This window comes from Atractosteus spatula, chromosome 8 (assembly GCF_055471065.1).
Source record: "Atractosteus spatula isolate fAtrSpa1 chromosome 8, fAtrSpa1.hap1, whole genome shotgun sequence".
NCBI classification, from domain to species: Eukaryota; Metazoa; Chordata; class Actinopteri; order Semionotiformes; family Lepisosteidae; genus Atractosteus; species Atractosteus spatula.
Genome location: NC_142713.1, coordinates 24,953,452 through 24,975,302, shown reverse-complemented (window position 1 = coordinate 24,975,302; position 21,851 = coordinate 24,953,452). Strand labels below are relative to the sequence as shown.

Sequence of the window (21,851 nt, the reverse complement as noted above, 5' to 3'; positions counted from 1 at the left end):
GGAAAGATTAAATAAATTACCTTTCTAATGAGATCACTTACTTGAAACAGGTTATGTCCAACAAACTACAGGGTCTTATCAATTTAATAAAATTTTATGTACCCAATTTTCTGGGTTTTCTGTCCAAATATATATCTGAAAGCTATTGAGACAAGGCAACAAAAGCGGCCAGGCCTTCACTGAATTTGTTTGTATAGAAACGCCACTTAGAACTTAAAGTTAATATGCCATAACCTGCAAAATACATAAATAATGTTTCAATTTAACACTACACCCTATGGCGTGAGTATAAAATTTTGCAATATATATTATTGCAATTTTTCATTGAATAAGAGAGATTGACTCAGGGAAATGACTCTTTCAGACTCCCAGATGACTTATCCCAAAATTTCTTAGTCCTCAAAACAATGAGCAAAATAAAGAAAGTCAGTGTGCAGCATATTTACTTGATTGTTTATCAACTGTCACTGTGGGCCACAGTAAGACTTTAAAATCAGTTTAAAAACAATGCTGTAGTGATAAATATATCACTTCACTTGAAATGGTTTTCATAGTACAGTAAAACATATGTTGTCAATCTACCTTGAAATTGGAAGGCTGCAACCTTCAAATGTCTATCACTCAGTTTACCATGTACAGTAAATAGGCCTATATTTAGTCTAAAACAGAAGATTCCACCGATACTTTTAAAATATTTTTATTCTAACACTTTTAAAGGCAGAAGAAAACACATTGAATAATTAAGGAATGTCATAAGAATGCCAGTGTCAATGTGTGCTAAACACAAGAAAACACCTGTGTCCATATGATTTTCTATAAAACATTCTACATAATACGTTTTAATATCATTTATGAAACACTGAATACTTGATAAGACGCAGATTTTTTAAAGAAAGTTATATTTCAAGTTATTGAGAAAATGCAGTTTTTGCTTTTTCAACTGCCTGAATTTACCTAACAAAAATCTGCCATTTTCAGAACTCAATCTAATAATCTTGTATTATTCCAGTATAGTTCATCCTGTTTCCTAGCCTCTTAAACAGCATTCTCATTGTAACCACTATCAACCTGTAACATCACTGTATATTTAAAAGTTCTTATTCTTGACTGCGACTAAACTTTCTTCCATCTGTTACCAGTAAGCTTCTGGTGGCTCTTGTGAGGGCTGAGGTAAACTGGAGGAAAATTGGTTTTCCTTTTGGAGGGGACAGCAGGCTATTACAGAGAAAGGGCAATTCAGAAGAGATAACAAACCTTTCCAGCTAGTCTTTCATAGAGGGAAGGAAGATGAAGCACTTGGTGAAGCTTACATACTTCTGTGAACAAGAGGAATGCACAAACACAGGCTGCTGAGGCCATAATCGAATATAGGATGCTGAAGTCAAAACAGCTTACAAACGAGAGGAGAACATTTGGCCCATCGAGCCAGTCTGGCAGTTAGCGGCTAATTGATCCAAGGATCACAATAATATGAGACAGCATTGCAAGTAATGTTGTAGCGTGCCACTCAGCAACCAAATTACTCAAATTCTCTTTGGAACTTTTTTTATGCATTATACATTTTTGTCAGGCAGTGAAGTGGTATAGGGGCAGGGAAATATTACCTTGCAACAGTAATAGATGAGGCAACAAATTTGTTCTGTCATTTTATACATTTTACTGTCAACACTTAGAGTATGTAATGCACGGGAAATACAGTACTAAGCTTATTCAGAAACATCAAACGTTCATATCTTTAACAGCTTCATCTTTATAAAGTCAAAAAACGCGTCACAAAAATAGGCTTAAGCTTTCTTCTTCTTCAGTAACAGAGCACAGCCTTTAAGCATTTCACTGAACAGTTTAATATTTAGCACATCAAATTAGGTATGCTTTTTTGTTCTAGACTTACAGAAATCCTTGTCTTTGACAAAAAAACTGGTAACCATGGCAATATCTAAATTTGTAAAGCACACATTCTGACAACTGTAGTTCATAATTCTGACTGAAATCCTCTTCCAGTCTTCAATACACCTTGTGCCGATATATTCTTTTTGTATCGGACAACAGAACTGTTCAACATTACAAATATCTGTCAAACATTTCTGAACAAGGGAGTGAATTACTGTAATCCCCAAATGGAAAAACTGGACTGGTGTTACTCTAGGCATTGCTTGCTCTGCCAGAAATGTATCAGCCATGGCTAATGTATCAAAAGCCTCAAGGAAATCTGAAGAACAACCGTGAGGATTTTTAATCCTGTTTTCTATTTAAAAATCCATCTTAATCAACTCTGAATATTATTCAGATACACTTTACTTCAGTAAATGTATCACAACATTTCTTTGAAACAATTACATACAGGTCTTAAAGATTCTTTTTGAATTTGAATTTGATATCAACAAAGTGCTCCTTAAGTTTCATTTATCTTGATTACACGGATATGCACTTATGGTCTTCTAATACAGGAGTGTGGTTAAAAGTAATGCAGAGAATTGTTGGAAAAGGCGTCACCGGTGCGTGACCTTTTAATCAACCCTACAACCAAAAAGTCAGAATCACTTAATCTGTGTATTATCTTTTTACCTATGAAGCATCTTAACGCAGCACTCCAAATATTTCTACCTATAATGAAAAATCATACATAGCTAAAAAAGTCTGACAGCTGCATCACGTCTGTAGCCCTGGTTTCAATTCCAGACCTGGGATGCTATCTGCGTGGAGTTTGTATATTCTCCCCGTGTTCACATGGGTTTTCAATGGGTGCTCCGATTTTCACCTCACAGTCTCAAGACATACTTGTCTTGGTTGTGTCTAGCATTGCCTAACATGGTGTAGCACTGCCTTGTACCCAGTGCTTGCCAGGGTAGGCTCCAGCTCCCCTGTGACCCTGAATTGGAAAACACAGTTAGAAAATGGATGGATGAATAGTTGTGGGAGTCTGGAGTGAGCCGATACGAGATGAATGAGATACTCAGGTCAACTGGCTAAGAAACCAAACGAGCTAGAAGGGCCAAAAAGCACTCTTGTTTGTAACCATCCTTATGTTATGAGCACTACACCATCTCTAATCACCCACAGGCATATGCTCAAGACCCAGCCGCTCAGAACAGACCATCAGACATCATTAGACGTCTTTAGAGTCACTACAATTGCTGGTCCTTGCTTTGTTTGGGTGATAAAAACATGGTGAACTTTCTAGTTGCAGTTTGCATCATTCAACATTTCAGCACTTGTTTAGTTTGCAACGCAGTTTTGGATAAACATCAGCTAAATTCAAAATACTAACAGCCATCACACTGCTGAAGTTCATAAACATTCTTTGACTAGTATCTAAAAAGTAAAGGTCTACTTTCTTCTACAGATGTTGGCTTCCGTTTTCAAACAAGTCTCCTGAGGACTCTAACCCATTCAGATGTATACATGTGAATTATGGCTATGAATATTAACTCTTGCTGTATTGCAACAGCTTGGACGTGGAAGTGTCTTATAATTTCTAATCTGGGCATTTTGCATATATAAAGTCAAGGTTAGCAGCTATGGACAGCTCTTACAACATTATTAGGGCCCAACAGCATTAACAGATAACTGACCAGTGACCAAGATATAAATAGGTATCTGAAGCATTGTGATATAACAAGAGCTAATTAATATGCAAGCCCCATAACCAGAAGAGGTACTGTCCTTCTATATTGTTTCTTGTAAGATACACACAAAGTTTAACCTGGCCGCCAGTGCCTGCCCACAGGCAAACATAAAATCTCTTTCATTCTGTAGTGCCCAAAATTACATGGCAAACTAACTGCAGATTGAAAAGGCAAGTTTAATGTCTGCCTAAGAGCCTGCAAGCTTAGAAAAAGGATAATGTACTTGTTGCTCTAAGCATTCCTTTGGGTCTGCTCACCATGTGTACCCTTGAAAAAGGACATTCTTAATAAAATAATCTGCATCCTTCTAAACATTCACATTCATGTCTCACACCTAACTTTAAAGACTGAATTCAAGACCTATTGTTTTGTTCATGGAACAAAACAAAAGACTTACAACACAGCGATAACCCATTTATACAAAGCATTTGAAAATGCATAATACAGCATAAAACAACCCTTTCAGATAGTTATCACCTCCTCAGCCTTACCTCTTACTGGAATTACCAGCTACAAACTATCTAACAAGTCTATGTGATGAATACTTTTATATTTTCTGAAAGGGAAACAATTTTTCAGCCATGTTGCAAAGACATGCCAGTGCTTCACCCAAATTAAAGTGGTGCATAATGTAAGAGAAACACCTCACAAAGCATCTTTACTTTGCTGTGTTACCCACCAATGCATAGAGTGGTTTAAGTTAAACAATCCTGTTACACTGACCCCAGCTAAGCAGATGTCAAATCCGAGATATTAAATTTTGCCTTTTTCTATGCACAAGTCTTACAGGAAATAAGAAATGTCAGGTAAATGCTCAATTTTTAGAGGTTGGGTTCTATGGCCAGAGGTCACAATGCCCAGACAGGGACAGGACACTGGTCGACTGTGGCTGGAATTTTACAACTGCCACTGAGGTGAAGTTTGGATAAGTCAGCCAGGGCTCTATTGGCTTTTTGGGAAACAGCAGCTCCTGCAGTTGGAGGGAACATGCAGCCTCATGGTGATGTAACAGAGACATGGCACTCCTCCAGTTGAGGCACTGTGGAGCTTATGAATGTCAGAAGACAAACGGTTAAATAGGTGGGAATATCAGAGGACCATGAACATGGACATGGATCTCATTCTCGCCCAATGGAGCACAGGAGTTGTTGCCCAACAGCCGAGTTTTTAAAACGATCAGCAATTCCAAATTGAGTTGGCGTGTAACAAGAAAACTGCAAAACCAAATGAATAAGGTGAAGAGGACTTTGAAACACTCCCTTAGCAAAAACTGTCAACAACAATGAAGAGTAAAATGATATTTCATTCCAGACAGCTTTTCAATTAAAGTGATGGAAAATAACTGGAAATGTGGAATTCAGATTAACACAATGTTATGAGTGATGAATCAGTTTTCTAAAATCTTCAACATTCTCTCACCGTTTGAATAAAGCAATTGCTTTTGGTATAGTTTAATTAAATATTATGTCACATCAATTACAGAAACAGATTCTGCACTTGGCAAACATTACAGAGCATACCCCTGCTCAAAGCAGACCATGTTCTATTTAGACCTATTACTGATATGCACCAAAACGATACCGTAAAGTCTAAAGATATGCTTCATTTTGCATATATGAAGCTATTTTAAGTTACGTGTACAGCTACTTTAGCTGCACTTCCTACATCAACACTACGTCCTTCTTTAAAGCAACATAAGTCTTTTTTTTTTGCAATTACCTGAACAACAAGGAAGAAATTAATTTTTTAAAACTGAAACACAGCTTTAGGTCACTCTCCCATGTACAATTCTACATTTTAGCACAGGATTACAATTTATAAAGAAATAGCCGTCTACAATAATGGACCCAGGGTATTTTTTGCATTATACTATACTTCATCAAGTGAAGAAGGAAAATCAAATGCAGCAATAGAAACAATCATCTCAGTCACGCCACTTTTCCTTCCATAAAAAAGTCTGCATTACAATTCTGAGCGTTTATTTAAAGCCGTCCTTTTTATTAAATATCCTGTAAGTTTCAGATTCCTTCCCAGTGGTCCCGTCCTTCCAGTTTCTCATGTTCCAAGTAAAACGTAAAAAAGCAATATATTGTACAATGAGGTGGGCTCTTACAGAGTTCTTGTCCTTGTTCTGGTCATTAAAAAATGTAACAACAGAAGAAAGAAGCACCTATTTTTTTATAAGAAATCTTCTGTCTCTCATCTGTGTTAGATGACCATTTTTTCCCCCATGCAAACTGCCACAAATATCAATTTTTTGTGAGGGGCTGAAATAAAACCATGTTGTCCATCAATAAATATTAATGGACTATTGTGCTATCCAGGTTCTGAATTTAAAATGAACCCTTGAACATTTCACACTCTGAAAATGCCTTTCTTAAGCTGATTGTGCAAAAAGAAAAAAAATGAACTCAATGAAAAAATGGCATTTCAGACTTCAAAGACTTTACACTACGGCAAAATAAGGATTCGATCGATTGGCTTGGATCTCAGTTGAGACAGATAAAACTGTTGTATGTGTTCGCAAAGTGGAAATCCATTTTTGTGTATAGACCAGTAACACAGGCTGTTTCATAAAAGGTGGACAAAAGAATAGGGAATTTACTGGTTCAAACACAAAGGAGTCTCAGGAGAATCAATGAAAGCCATGAGCTCAGAAAAGGCCTTGCCCCAAGTTATTCTTTGGAAATCAAGTCAGGTCATAGATGTATGAAGAATTTTTTTAAAAAGGCTGCTTAAATTTGTAGGTAAGAAGGAAACTGACATCGGTACAGGCTTTGCAAAATGTACCTTCTGTATCTTTGCTAAAGATGATACTCTATTATTATATTTAATATCACAGGTAAACAAAAACTAAATATAGAGATCTGTTTTCAAAACTAAGACATTTATGAAAATGCTTACCTTTTGTATCGGCTGGTTACAGATCTTGATGTGTCCTGCAAAAAAAAAAAAATCATATAAAGGTAAGACAGCTATTAATTGGCCAGTATACACAGATTCCTAGAAAAAAATTAGCAATAGCTGTCTTACAATTCAAGAAATGAGCACTGTATATACCTTTATTTAAGAAAGGGAATGTATCCAAACGATGCGCTGGGAAATCCAGTAAATAAAAGGTTTCATTATTAAGATTAATAACCAATCATACCAGACAAACCAAACTGAGATAAAAGGTAACACAGCAAGGATGATGCATGCATTGAGTGTCACTGCCTCGTTGGCACATTTCACATGCCCAGCAACCAGTTACAGATGATATCTCGTATATTACGTCTTTAACCATGACTGCCACTGCCCGAGTCTAGGGTCAGGGCAGCACACGCACGAGTACGACCTCAGGTCTGTAAAAAGATCTCCTGAATGATTTCGGGACCTTAAACTCCATGTGGGATATACAGTACAAACCCCCTGAAGTGGGACCCAGAAAAGAAATTGGACAATTTCCCCCTTTAAGGTCAAGATTAGCTCGAGAGAAAATGGATTCTGAGGATTTTTGAGACAATGAATACAAAAGAAACTAGAAGATCCTTATTTAACACTGGAAGACCCACAGTTTGTGCTGATACAACATTAAATGTTATAAGACAAAGCCAGCAATCCTTCTGCTTTTCTTTCAAGTACTACACAGAAAGGTTATAAATTAGCTACACTGTGAAAGTATGCCTGACTTTGGAGGAACCTTTGCAATACATAAAGGATGAAATTCTATGCATTAAAAAATATAAAAAGACTGTTTAAAAGCTAGTACTTTTTATATCTTGGAATTGCTTACATACAGACTACAATATCCCATAGCCTCGAATCCTGAGTGAATTATTATTGCTGAATGAAACACAGAGGCTTTTCTCAAGGACACAATAAATATCAAATATATTAAAGAAGGCAGACTGACACTGCTGATATGCTTTTCTTAGAAGCAATCCCAGTTTCCCTGAAACTCCCCTGAAGTGCCTAAAAGAAGCCAGAAGTTTCAATCTCCAACAACAGACACGTCAGAACTAAGAACACAGAGACATTTTTTTTATTTGTTTTCAAAATAGTTTGCCCCAGGTTAGAAACATGAACACACAGGGAGACTTGCGTAGAAACCACTTTCATTTATTTCACAGCTTCTGCCTTATTTTACACAGCTGAAAAACTCAGCCATTTTATGTGATAGACGTGGAACAAAACTAACAATGCACAAATGGTTTGATGAAGGAATTGTTCAGCTACGAAAGGTAATATAAAATTCTTTGAATTAATGTCACACTAAAAACATTAAATAAAGGCCAGGAGTCCTTCCAATTTGGCACCATTTACAAACACCCTAGTACTTCTGGATCTGGTGACAGTGCCCTATCTGAAAGCAGAGCTGTTTAACAGCTGCCAGATTCTTGCTAAGAAAATCTAATCATTTTGACAATACATAAATTTCCATGTTACTGTATATCACAGTGGAGGGCACTTGTGCTGCTTCTCTATACTCGCCTACTGGGTCTGTTGTGACAACTCATGAAAGGTCCTTTAGAAGGTTTACTTTAACAGCAGATGTGAAAAGACCACACAGACTTGTATTACACTTGGAAACTGCCGAGGTCTAACATCAAACTGAAGACTGAAATGACAACTAATTTTATTTACAAGCAGTTACGTTTTAAGCTAAGGGACAACAATTTTCCTACCAACATGCTTTCCCGGTTCTACTAAATCTAGCCAAATGGAATCGTATCTGCCTTTACTACCAGACTTTGTAATTAAGTTTCTGAACTTTTTGGTATTCAACTGCAGAATCGCCAAGCGTCTGAGTTTTGTCAGAGTTTCATAGGCAAATATATTTAAAAATCCCATCATTCCTTTCTCCAGCAACAGTGGGGCCTTTTCTTGCTGCCATACATGTCCATGTCCTGCTCCACCCCTGAATACAGCATCTAGCAAAGCAGGACATGTGTGGGGGGGGTGCTTTTCCTGGGGTATATTCTTATTATAATACCCCCATTCCTTTAACCATAAACAATTTAACCCATTACCAATTAACTTTGTTTTTCACAGCTCCAAAACATGGATTGAAATGAATCAAAAGTTGACAAACTAATTTTAGTGTAGAATTCATTTTATTACTTCACTATCGAAGGTAGGATCTGAACAGGGTGCACTCCAAAGGCTGTACTGCTGTTAACTGCATGTATTAGAAATACTAATTTTATGTACTCTAAAACCGCCATCTTGTTTGCTTAATGGCAATATACTTGTTTAAACAGCCCTCCTCTGTGGACTGTGATTCTTCCTGCTTACAATTAATCAACAGGCCCAGCAAAGGCTTATAATCATTTATTCACATGGTTTATGTACACCTCCACCTCACTGACACGGTCATTTATTACACACTGCAGGAATGCAGCCTCCGGCCGCATCTGATGAATTCTTGATTTCCACAAATGGACACTTGGAAGGATTTATGGCGTTGTGAGGAAACATAACTTTTCCACCACAAGGAAAAGGAAAAACACTGTTTACATTAAAATCTGTTTAATTTACTAAACTTTGTTTAAGTTTGGCCACCTTCACCGACACCAAACACCCCAGAGAGAGAGGATCAAGCAAAAACCAGATCTAATGACCTGAACAGGATGTAACTATAACTAAATGTACAAAAAAACAAATGAGGAATATGATATACATACTTACATATACTGCATAGAGATCATTTGAAGAACTAAGAGCAGTAATATAACTTTTGATGCCATTTTCATGTTAAATAGTTACGAATGGTGAATGCAAACTGGGAAAAAATTATTTCTGACGTACATCATGATCCGACCGAGGCCAATCAGACCCTAGCCTGCATCCAAATAATAAATACTAAATGCAATATTTAGAATGTTACACCTTCATGGGAGAAAACTGGAGCTAAATATATAGGTATATCAAGGCCTTTAGTTATGTATATTTTATAAATACTGTTACATGCATTTGTTTGTTATGATTATATCTAATAGGGTTCTTAATTAGCGAATCATTACACTCAGCTGCTGAAGCTCTATAAAACTACTAATAGGTAAAAATGGAAGAGAAAAATTCTCACAGTCCTCAACCTGTATACTTTGAAATCTCTGTTTATGATATTGCCACTAATTATTGACATTTTATTCATAAGTACCCCCAACAGTGTAAGATGTTGGATTCTGCCATTATACAGAATGAGTGTACTATACCTGAAGGGCTCCACACAATATTAAACACTGCTACTGAGAAACACAGGATGGTGAGACAAAAACCTGAGGCCGATATATTTTGGTTACATTGTACAAACACAAATGGACTATTCCCTTGAATGTTTTAATGTCTGTTAAAAATAAATTTGACTTTCCCTCGCATCTGCTAGTAAACAGACTTCAGTTAAATTATGCTAATCTACTACTTCAGGGTTTAAACAGTGCTGACGTTTGTTGCTTGATTATCAGACTGGTCTGTTTCTGTAAGCATGAGCACCAAAAGAAACATCAGTGTTTAAGCCTGAATGACTTGAGAAATATAAAGTATTCAGATTTTTCTTCATTTCATGTTCGAGGTGTAATTTTCATTGATTGACGGATAAGCATTAAATGTTATCATTAGTGAGAGATTTGGCACGTGAGGAAGTTATTTAAGATGTTAAATGTCAATCCTGTTGAGAATCAAGAAATAAAAAAAACACAAGAAATCAAAAATCCCTGCTTATCAAGAGAATGTCGCCCCAATGCCATCAGTATGTGGGAGGTCGGAGTCATTCTGTCCACTTGTCATCTGGGGTGTTTAAATCATGGCAGGATGTTATAGCCAAGAATTGTCTATCAATGACAGGCTATGATCTGGGAGACCATGAACCATGACACCTCCCCATGACTCCTCTTCATTACTGTTTTCACACCAATTCAACTCCATCAGAAACTCCAGCTCAAAACGTTTCAGCATTTCAGTTGTGAGAAGGTGGCAAGACAGTTATCGTTGGCAGGCAAGATGACCAAATAGGGGCTTAGTCGTCATCAGTGTTCAATGATTCAAAATCCCACCTCTCAGGAGCTGGGAATATCACCAGCCCTCCTCCTTACCTCAAGCACTGGGCACAGTTTTTATCTCCCTCTGCAGGCTCTCTATTGGAGGTTTCTGCTCTTCTCTGAGCTGCCAGTTCATTATCTATTAGCACTGACGTATGTTGCATCAGGGACCTCAAATACACCTCTTTTTTTTTTTCGCTGTTCAATTTCACGGCAACCTGTCTGCAAGCTATGGCACATGCAGTGGAACAAATTAAGTTCTACCTATGGGTCACCACAGGTGGGCTCAGTAGGCTTGTCCCGTAGTGGAAGGCTAACCGTGTCCATAAGAAAACTTTTAATGAAGAATTTAAGGTGCAATTTTTAGTCTGGTGAGGTATAAAAAAAGAAAACTCTACTCCTCTGTTCAGAGACCTATCTGAAAAAAAAATTTCAACTCTCCCAGAAATATCAGGTAGTTTATTCCACTGAGAACTTTACATTTTCCAAAAAACACAAGCTTTGAGTTTTGAGAACAAATCTGTAAAGCAAGGTTATAAAAGACGGAAAGCCTCTGAAGATCCTAACCCAAAAACATATCAACCTTGCCACACATACTGTCGGAGGACACAACTCAAGGGTGACAATAAGGAATATTGTATAAAGATATGCCCAGTGTTCCAGAAGGAAGAAGCAGCATTAACGCAGTGAGTTGTGAAGTGGCTCATTCAGAGCGCAAGCTACACCCAGAAACAGAATCGTTTGATACCTAGGATGTTTAGTTTGCTTAGTACAGTGGCACACAGTTGAGGATTGGGCGTGTCTATAGCTGGCTAGAGTATCGGAGGCTCGTTACAGAACTGTGTCACTGTTGGCCTTTCACATCCAGTACTGCATCAAAGCACCTTCTCTAATCTGTAATGCTCCTGCCAGCTCTGTGGGGGTGGCAGTGTCAAAAGTGGGTGGTCTGACAGAATGCCATTCAAATGACAAGCACATGCTCGATCTTCACCTCTGCCATGATAGTACAAGGGTCAGAACAATGAGCTGAGCAACTGGCAATGCAGTAACTGGGGAGTTTGATAAGAAAAAAATAATTGGCAGTTCCAAATTTGAAAGTAATCACAAAAGACAAGCATGTCCTGTGCCATTACGCTGCTATATGAAGATCAAAAGAAATGGAATTTCAGACACTCTGAACCACGTCTTTAATATGCAGACATTATACTAACTTTCACTAAGTCAAAACTGGGACAACAAAACTGGAAGCAGCAGTGCAAAGCTTTGCTAGTGAAAGGACAACATTTTTATGATGAATAACACTCTTGAAATTTGGCAATGTCAAGAGGTTATCGCTTGGCATACCCCAGCTTTAAAGCGATGAAGTGACAAGGGAATGGCTTTATAAGCTTGTCGTGCAGCACAGTGTGCAACACTGAAAATATCTCATTTGAAATAACCTTTTCTGAATTCATTAAGTGCTACTCATCATTCAGGAACTATAGGCTTTGGTCTGCTGGCTATGCATGCAATCTCTACTGATAAAATGTTCTTTACAGCAAATTAAATGAAAATATGTGATATTTATTCTCATGAATGTGAAATGCTGTTCGTCACAGCTGAGCTAGACATGAAATAGCATGCGACTGCAAAAATCCCAGATATGTACTTTTATTGAAAAGAAAAGAAAGTGGGCAATTCTATAGTAAGCATTCACATTTATATTCAAACTGCAGTTCCCCCTATCCCACAACCCACCATCAAAACAAAACTAATACAAATCAAAGCTACCAAATAACACAATGTAATTAAAATAAATAAAACATAGGAATCTCTTTAGCAGTCATCTCATACACAACTGGAAAATGGAATCTGTCTCCACAAAACTGATAATGCCCCAGGATTGAACTGCAAACAGTGTGTTGAGCAAAATGTAATGGAAAAAAAACTTATCGTTGGACACAAGCGAGTCCTTCAACATACTGACAGCATCCTTGTCTTGGAGCGCTATGCAGTACATTAAAAAAAACAGCATAATCTTTGCATGCGGGGTCTCGTGTTGAAAAACGTGCTTTATGAGGAATGTTGCATTTCCCACTGAATACTGAATTTGAGATATTTAAATACTGAATGTATCTATATTAACTATTAAATATTTTTTTTGTCCACCCCACATCCTTATCTGTCCATTGCAAAAGTGACAATTTATCTAAGCCCAATATGCAAAAACAAAGGCTTTCTGCGATTTCGTATTCCTGTTCAGAAATACTTCTCTGTAACCAAATGCACATGTGAACTATAGAAGAGGATTAGTAGAATATTCAAAATGTGATTCAAAATTAAATTGCAAACTGCAGGACTTGCTGTCCTCTAAATTGAATGATTGTCACACCCTTCAAATCAATGTTCCTTATATACTGCCAGTGTTCTACTGGACAGAGATTACATTTACAGACTGTATTAAAAAAATCAGATTTATAAACAAGGACAGAGCTCATTTCATGCAGATTTGTAAATACTGACTGATATACAGTTGTATGAAAATTCATTTTTAAAATGTAAAGGGAAGACAGTGGCATGAGCAGTATAGAAAAATTATGAGTCACGAGCATCTGGACTGCGATGTCCTTTTACCCCGAGTGCGTCTTTGTAATATTACAAAGCTAAATTTTAAATATTTTTCTTCATTCGGGGCTTTTGCAATCTTACAATGATAATGATAATGTGATAATAATGTTTCTTTATTAGCCCTATACAATTTCTTGCATTAGGAATTCGTCTTTTCGCATACCCCAGCTTTTCTCCATGAGACACAGACACACAGACAAGGAGAGAAGCTTGGGGTCAGAGCGCAGGGTCAGCCATTGTACGGGGCCCCTGGAGCAGCTGAGGTTAAGGGCCTTGCTCAGGGGCCCAACGGAGTAGGATTCCTCTCCCGGCTGCGGGATTTGAACCGGCAACCTTCCAGGCACAGGCGCAGATCCTTAGCCACAGAGCTACCGCTCAAATTACAAGGTCAGCAACATTCGTAGTTCCCAGCAAAGTTACCCTATTCTCAAAGTTTGAGATCAGCAATATTGTTTTGCTCTATTCATATACAGGTAGCTTGGGTCTTAAGCAAGTGAACATGGAAGAAGATACAATTGATTAAAGGAGTCCTAAGATGAAACAAAGTCACTGTTAAATTATTCAAACAAATATTCAACAGTTACTGAGACATTCCTGTTGAGGTCATCAAGCCAGCCTCTGCAGGAATGGACCGTAGCATAAAAACAGACAGGAGAAAAAGAAATACGACAGGAGGAAGCAAGGTCAGAGAGCACCATCACCCTCTTCTTCCTTCTCTATTGGTAATCTGAACTCTTGAGTAGGAGACTCTGAACTTTATTATAAAAGAAAGGTTGGTATCTGATTTATTAGAAAACGGATTTTAACCTTTGGATTGCAACTCGTATTTTAGTGTTGCCTTTCTCCGAAAAGAGAAATTTGTTCCCATTCATTTGTTAGCATCTGCCTAGAGAGAAAGATTGAATCTTGTTAGAATTCACTTTGAGGTTTTGTCTCTTGGGCTTATTTGTCATTTTCAGAATTATAGGATAGAATTCTGGAAATTATAGGTCCATAGAAATTAGGCCGACAAAACTTGCTCAATTGTACACATTTATTTGTAACCACTGTATGCTGTCTAACTTTGTGTGCTGATTAGTGGTGTTATGTAGCGTTAATAGATATTTATTTAGGTTTGGGTCTGATTATTGTTCTATTATCGAGCTGTGCCAAACAACAAAAGAACATGTATGTTTTAGCAGACAGTATTCTTAATTTTAAAAGGGTAAAATTATTGTTTTTATTTGTTTAAATAGAAATCTGGTATCTCAACCTGATATTGTTATTTATTTGATACCCTCCCTATTTAGTCATTTTAGCACAATCCTGATTTATAACAGTATGTTAAGGCTGACAATGGTATAATTCCTTTTTGAATGACTACATGAGCAAAGTTTTAATTACTAATTCTTTACATCGTGTTTCAGATTTAAGATTTTATTTCACATTGTAGTTTACTTGAAGTTTTATTGAATTTCAGATTTTATACAACATGAACATAAGACTTAAGAAATCTATTTTTTCAGATTTATTAAGTGAAAGGTGGCTGAAATACACAAACACTCTCCAGCTGCCTGTGAGCCACCCAAGCAAGACTATTCATCCCAGCATGCAAATGGGTACACAAAGGGCACCGAAGCTGTGATTAGAGTGTCCAGAACACTGTCATGTTGCCTGTTGCTGACCATGGCCAAGCGTGTTAATATCAGAACTAATTTGTCCTACTTTAAGAAATGGCAAATATCTCTGAGGTGTGTTGAAAAATGTACCTGTAGGGTACATTAGTAAAGAACAGATATCTAAGACACTTAATACAAAATGCATTCTACTTAACAGTTATTTTGAAAGAAAACAGACAGCCCTAGTATCAATACATAGGTGATGCTCAATGGATGGTTTCTATATACATCTTCCAAGATTTCAAGTATTAAGACCAGCTACGTCAAACTGGTACTTCAAAAGGGAAGAAAAACCCAGAACACTATCCTCTTAAACACCTGATGTTGAGGTTAACTGGTTTAAGTGCTGCAGAGCGCTTTGGCGGTATGCGCAACTCAAGGATGGCAATTCCACACCCCTAGAAAGTTACCATTTGCCTCTCTTAAGCCAGTGTCGCACTACTCGACTTTTCCTAGGATTTTCAGTCGTAGCCTTCATTTAAATAATAGTAAGGAAATCGCAGCGAGTTGGAGAGTGTTGCAGCGCGCACCCGTTACTGTCCGTTGTGTAGTGTGACACCCCTAGCGACTCAGTTCTAGCCCTCTTAATAGCCCCTACGACTCTCCACAACTCGCTACGATAGTATCAAACAGGTTTGATTTTCTCGTAGCCAGTCACAAGTCGTAGGGGTGGGCTCTTGTGTCTGCGACAGTTACAGCCAATGAGTGCTCAACCAGAAGTACAATGTGTACAATGCACTGCAAGGCATGAAGGGAAGCGAGTGTTCTGGACTGTGCAAATGGAGGAGAGGCTCGTCGAACACTGGAGCCAGCACAGATGTCTGTTCGATGTTTCATCTTTGTTGTTTGTTTACTTTCGTGCGGTGCTCCTCCTCTTATTCTGGTGTGCTCCACGTTGATTGTTGATTGGTGACCTCGTAGTACTTTCGAGTGGCAATACGAGATTTGGAAAAGTGATGAAAAGTCGTGAGGGAATCGTGTAATTAGTCACCCCCTGCGATTGCTAGTCATATAATTTGACACCTTCTGGGACAGAAAAGGCAATGAGATTCAGCAACTGCAGTCATTAAATCTGACATGCTCTATGACAAAATTTTGTGTTGAGTCCTTAGTGTAACGATAAGCTTCAACCTATTTAAACTCATCCATTGCAAAAAAACAGTTTATAAACAAATGTTGACAGATTATTCAGACATATTCCAAACAACACTGCCCTTTCAGATACAGGAAGCCATGGTATTGTGTACAGAGTGGAAACTGTTACACCTAATGACTAATAGGTTAGCAACAGGGCTCAATTCCTGTTCTGAAATGCTTTGAACAGTAACCGTTGAATATGGAAATAAAAGAATGGAATGTAAAATTATTAAATGTACAAAAACGATGAGCACAGACTATGCCTTAAATGATGGAAAATAGTGCCCAATCATTTGTCACTAATGGAAACGTTTTCAATGCTAAAGAAAAGTGCTCAGCAATTGTGCACTTCCATTATAGCACTATGTTAGAAGGAATATATCTGGCACATTAAAACTACTAAAACATTTTCTCAGTAGTACAGAGCAGCAAAGTAAAATGAAAAAGAGCTTTTCTTTGTACTTGACCATTTTTACAGGCTTTCTTCCTCAAGTTTAAACTTATATTCATCTACAGTATTCCTAGGTACACCGATAAGGAATGTGTAGCTAAATCCCAGTGGATGTATTCAGCAAGGCTAGAGATAAGACTTACGCTTTCATATTAAAAAAATAATCTTTTGTATAGCTTTGGAGTCTGAAGCCTAATAGATTGACAAATGGGGAAGAATAGATAAAGCATGACTCATTTTTGGATGTTCTTATTTTTATTTAAAAAGGGCAAGTACTTTCGCATGACTTTCAACAGCTGTAAATCATAGTATCTCAAGATACTGTTCCTATTTTGTCAACTAAGTTATTCAAGCTTACATGTCATGGCTTATTTTTTCCATTATTCTGTTTTGTAATTGTGGGAGAGCTACACAAACATTTTCTATGCCCAATCATTTTTTATTGTTTAAACTCTGATAAGCACCCTTTAAAGATTGTGATATTTTATTAAATATCAAAATTAAAAACGAGTTTTACATTTTGCAATGTCTACACTGTAAAATTACAAAAAAAATAAGAGTTTATTTGTATGTATTTGTACAAGGCTATTCTATAAATCAACTTACAAATGTACTGCAGATTAAGAATTGTAACATTTCCATTTATGCAAATGCTTTCAGCAATATTATCTTTAGCAAAATATTAAAGTTGAAAAACCTTGAGCAGCAATAAGAATATAAAACATTTGCAGGGAGGGCAATTTTTCTAGGGTAAACATACTATATATCATACAAAGACACTGCACATATAACTAGTAAAGAATATTATAAAGTGTGGAAGAGTAATTTTTATATAAAACATTTCATGAAAAAAATATTCCAATAATTAGAAGTTAATTCGCTTTCTAGGATCAAATGTTTGAGAAAGGAATACATTCCTTCTGGAAAAAAACAACTTCACAGCGGTCCAGTCAAAGCAACATCTCTTGGTTAACTAGGTGCACAGTGCACACCAAACTACATTTCTATACACACAAGAAATTATTGCACCCTGGTGCCAGATATTTTTTACATAAGGTTACTGAACAGTCCAAGAGTAATCAATCTAAATTTCATGGAGACAATGTAAAACCTGTAGTGTGCTAGAGGGAGTAAAAACCAAGGCAATACACCACCATTTCGGCCAGAGACTGTATTAAAAGCAGATGATACAGTACACTGGAATGTTTGGCATCACTGTTTTTAAAATAGCTCCCAGACTTCTTTAAAAGAAGTGTTTTCATACAGCTCACACCATAATCGCCAGGTAAGTCTGCTAACAAGGAACATATGGGAAGGAGGCCGCTGAAGAAAAGCTTCCTTCTGAAAAGCACAGCAAAACATGAGGGTGTTCCTCTGGTGCTGGATGTTTGAACTGACTAATAAAGAGTGAAACGTGGAACAGTGCTGCAGGCAGGATTAGATGCAGCACTTGAAAACAGCAGAGATAAACGGGTTGGAGCAGAGATGGGAGGAAAGAAAGAACCAAGCAGTAACAGCTAAATTAAAATGTACCCACTACAGGAGTCCCATAAAATGAGAACTGGTTCAATTTTGAAGACTTTGAACTTTCTAATAAGCCAAAGGAATTAAATGTATAAGGTAACGGGATATTTTTTCCCTGGATTTCTGAATCTATATGACACACAGCTTTAAATCATTCTAAATTCACCAAAATCATGTGATGACCTCAATAAAACGTCACATCCTTCAATTCTGGTGGAAAGAGCAAGCCATAAATCCATCCATCCATTTTCTAACAGCCTAATCCACTTCAATGTTGCAGGGGAACTGGGGCCTAACCCAACAAGCAATGGGTGCAAGGCAAGATATACCCTGGATAGGACGCATATACTCACACCAGGGCCAGTTCTCCAGAAGCCAGTTAACAATGTTTGGACTATGAGGAGGAAACCTGGGCACTTGGAGGAAGCCCACATGAACACAGGGAGAACATATAAATGTTGCATAGATAGCACCCCAGGAGCTGAACCCTAAGCCCCAGTGCTGTGAGGCAGCAATGCAAACCACTGCACAAGCATGCTGCGTCAGTCAAATATACAGTGGACCAAAAAATGGAAACACCTATGTAAAATTACTTAACAGGGTGTTGGGCCACAAAGTGCAGCCAGTAAAGCCTAAATGCTCTATGGCATGGAGTGTACTAGTGTCTGGTATTCTGCAAGAAGGACCATTCTTCCCTATGAAAGTCAACTTGCATTTGGTTAATGGAGGTGGCAAACACGGTCTCAGGCTTTGTTACAGAATATGCCTTAAATGCTTGACTGGGTTCAGATCTGGTGACTGAGAAGGCCATGAGATATGGATAACATCAGTGTCATGCTCAAGCCACTGGGCGAGCACACATGCTCTGTAGATGGGGTATTGTCACCCTGGAAGACCCCCCTCCCAGCAGAAATAAATTGCTGCAACATGGTGTAAAGATAATCACTCAGTACATTATGTAGCGATTAGCAATGACCTTGCCTTCTAAGGGAAAAGTACCCCCTAACCATGTCAGTTCAATTATGGAACCACCTAATTTTCTGTTGGATTTGTTGAAACCAAGCACTGGTGCCACACATGCGTTTGTTCATTTGTTGAGTGCATGAAAAATGACTCGTTTGACCATGTCACATTTCTCCACGATCTCCACTGCTGTGCTCACAGACGAGCACCGCCACTGCTATCTTAACTTGCAGTCAATTACTCTGCAGCTGCTCACCTGTTTTGTCTTACACTTTAAATTAACGTACCAATACCATGATCCTAGAGAATGTGCTTCTGCCCACTGTTGCTCTTTGATTATGTTTTCCCATGAGAGTTGCCATGCTGACATCAACTTAGACACCGCTGTTTGTGAAACACCAGCAGATTGAGCTGTCTTTTAGAGTGAAACTCCTACCGGACAACCCCCCAAAAAAGACACTGAGGTCTCCTCTTGTATCCATGCAAGCCACAATTATAGGCAACCAAGTCTGTGTAGTATTTTTATACTTGACCCTAAGCATGCTGGGATGTTAGATGCTTAATTAATACATGAGCCACACCTGTGTCCCTAATATGCTTGGTATCCCTCACTTACTTAAGTGTTTCTATCGTGTTGTCCACTGTCTGTCCGTGTGTATCAGTATAATGTGGCCCTAATACAAACTGCTTCTACAGTGAAGCGAAGCCAAGATACAAAGTAAAACTCTAGTACTGAACTATGTTTGATCAAATTGGCACAGACGTTTTCTAGCCTCAAACAAATTACCATTTTAAATTCTGAGCAGCATGCTAAACACCTGGATCTAATCTCGTCCTGTTATTTCCACACTTGGAAGCTGGAAATGGCATCTGGTCCGATGGTAAGGCAACCTAAGCGCTGCTAATTAAGCTTGTTCATACGCAAAACTTATTAAAAAACAGGTAAAAGAAAATTCAAAAGCATCTATGATTGCAAACCTTCTACGAGCAAGTTCACTTTTTTGTTAAAGTCTTTCATTAGGTACAGATTTAAAATACATAACAGTAACATATAGTGTTATGGTAAAAACGTTTCTTTGTTATTCTTTTTTTTTTATCATCGGCGCTATCTGACATTTGCTTCGGATTCCCTATGTGCCCGGAAAGGTCAGTGTGCCGGAACTGTCCCATCTCTGTGCCGGGGAGTCAGAGCTCTGGGCAGATTTGCCAAAGGAGAGCCGTGTAGGACACCCATTCCACACATTCCAAGCATTGCTCTTCATACTTGATTAAAACGTCACTTGAACCCATTGAATTACTGACAGAGGTCAGGACCACCTCTAAAGCGCTTCCTGCGCTTGGCTTGGCAGCGAGAAGAAAGGGTTTGCTGGGCTGGGGGGTGACCATAAGCAGGCAGTGCTAAAAGAAGCTCCACAGACACCCTGCTGAGAACAGGGCTCCTGACGGCCGTGTTCAAAAGCGAGACAGAACGATGGACAGGATCGCAGAGTATTTTCATCAAAATGAATCGTATATGTGCAGCAATATTACTCAGACCTTTTTTAATCCAGGTTTCCACAGTTACCACAATACATTAACTGGATCTCTTTGCCACCATATACAGTAAACACTGCAATTTTGGGATTTGTAGCATATCCAAAGTTGAATTTTCCACCTGGGTTTAAATGTCCTTAATATTTTTTGGTTTATGCTGTAAATCATTTGCCATTACCAGAATTACAGTGCAACCGTATTCCTCTGGAAACTGGTATTTCTAATAAGGTCAAAAAGGTAAAAAACACAGATTCTGTTTAGCTATTCTCAAAAGGATATTAAGGAGCATCTAAGAAGTTCATAAAGAAATTTCCCAGTAATGTGATAACTTCCTTGTCTTCAAACCACTCACCTTTCAATAACAGAAAATACACTCTTATACAGATAGTAGCCTTCTAGTAACTGAAAAGGCATTTATATACACATTTACAAAATTGTTTTGATGAAAAATGCTGTCTGATTTTCATTGCTTTGAGGAGCTAAGGATTGTTATAGATGTATATCTGCACTGATGTGTATCTAGTCCAGAGTACGGTAGCATTCAGTAATTAAACTTTGATTAATGGAACATGGGCTAAAAGTAAAAAAATTCATTACCACCGTTAGCCACAGAGCAGCACATTAAATGGAACTTTCAGAATAACAGTACAGCAGCGCCTGGCTATGTGCATATAAACACACTATAACAGCACAAGCACCTACAGCCATTGCCCAGTGCTATAAAACCCAGACTGTTCTCATTTATCTTACAAGTATTTGGCTGTGTTAATTGCATAAGGTGCTGGCAAAAAGTCTTTTAAGCAGAGAAAATGTCACACTCCGATGATGAGATTTGGTTCTTTGCCAACAACTTAGGTTAAACCAAACCGCTCTCATGAGAAATCTTAAGAGGTGTTTTTTTCTATGATCTGACATGCTGCGTGTTTAATGATTCCAATGCTGAAGTGGATAACCAAGTTAAGTGAATAGCACGGATAACTCAAGTTTTAAAATGACAACAAACCGCACAGCAAACAAAAAGTTACATGTGTATAGAAGAATCAAAATGAGATTTAAGATAAATTAACTTAAGCCTTACCTCTTGCATGTTAAACATTCTGCTACATAGCAAGGAACATAACTGGGACAAAACTGAAAGTTTGGGTTCTGATTATCAGTACCTGACGGACTAAAATATGTTTTCACTCAACATCTTTGCACTAGATATTGTCTCTAGAACAATTTGTGAAAATCAGGTAATCTAGTGTCCTGAGGATACCAAGGGACTTCTGTTACACTGTGCCATTTGTCAAGGAAATGAACTAAGCAAATATCCATCTGGAACACAAACGCC

At 37.9% G+C, this 21,851-nt stretch overlaps 1 protein-coding gene across 1 annotated transcript in view; it reads right to left on the bottom strand.

The window, feature by feature from the left end:
• Window positions 1-21,851, bottom strand: part of pawr (PRKC, apoptosis, WT1, regulator) — a 100,312-nt gene that overhangs the window by 17,498 nt on the left and 60,963 nt on the right. Inside the window, exon 4 of the mRNA XM_088922844.1 lies at window positions 6,531-6,565. Coding sequence (XP_088778970.1) covers window positions 6,531-6,565 — 35 coding nt within the window. The remainder of the gene's footprint in view (window positions 1-6,530; window positions 6,566-21,851) is intronic.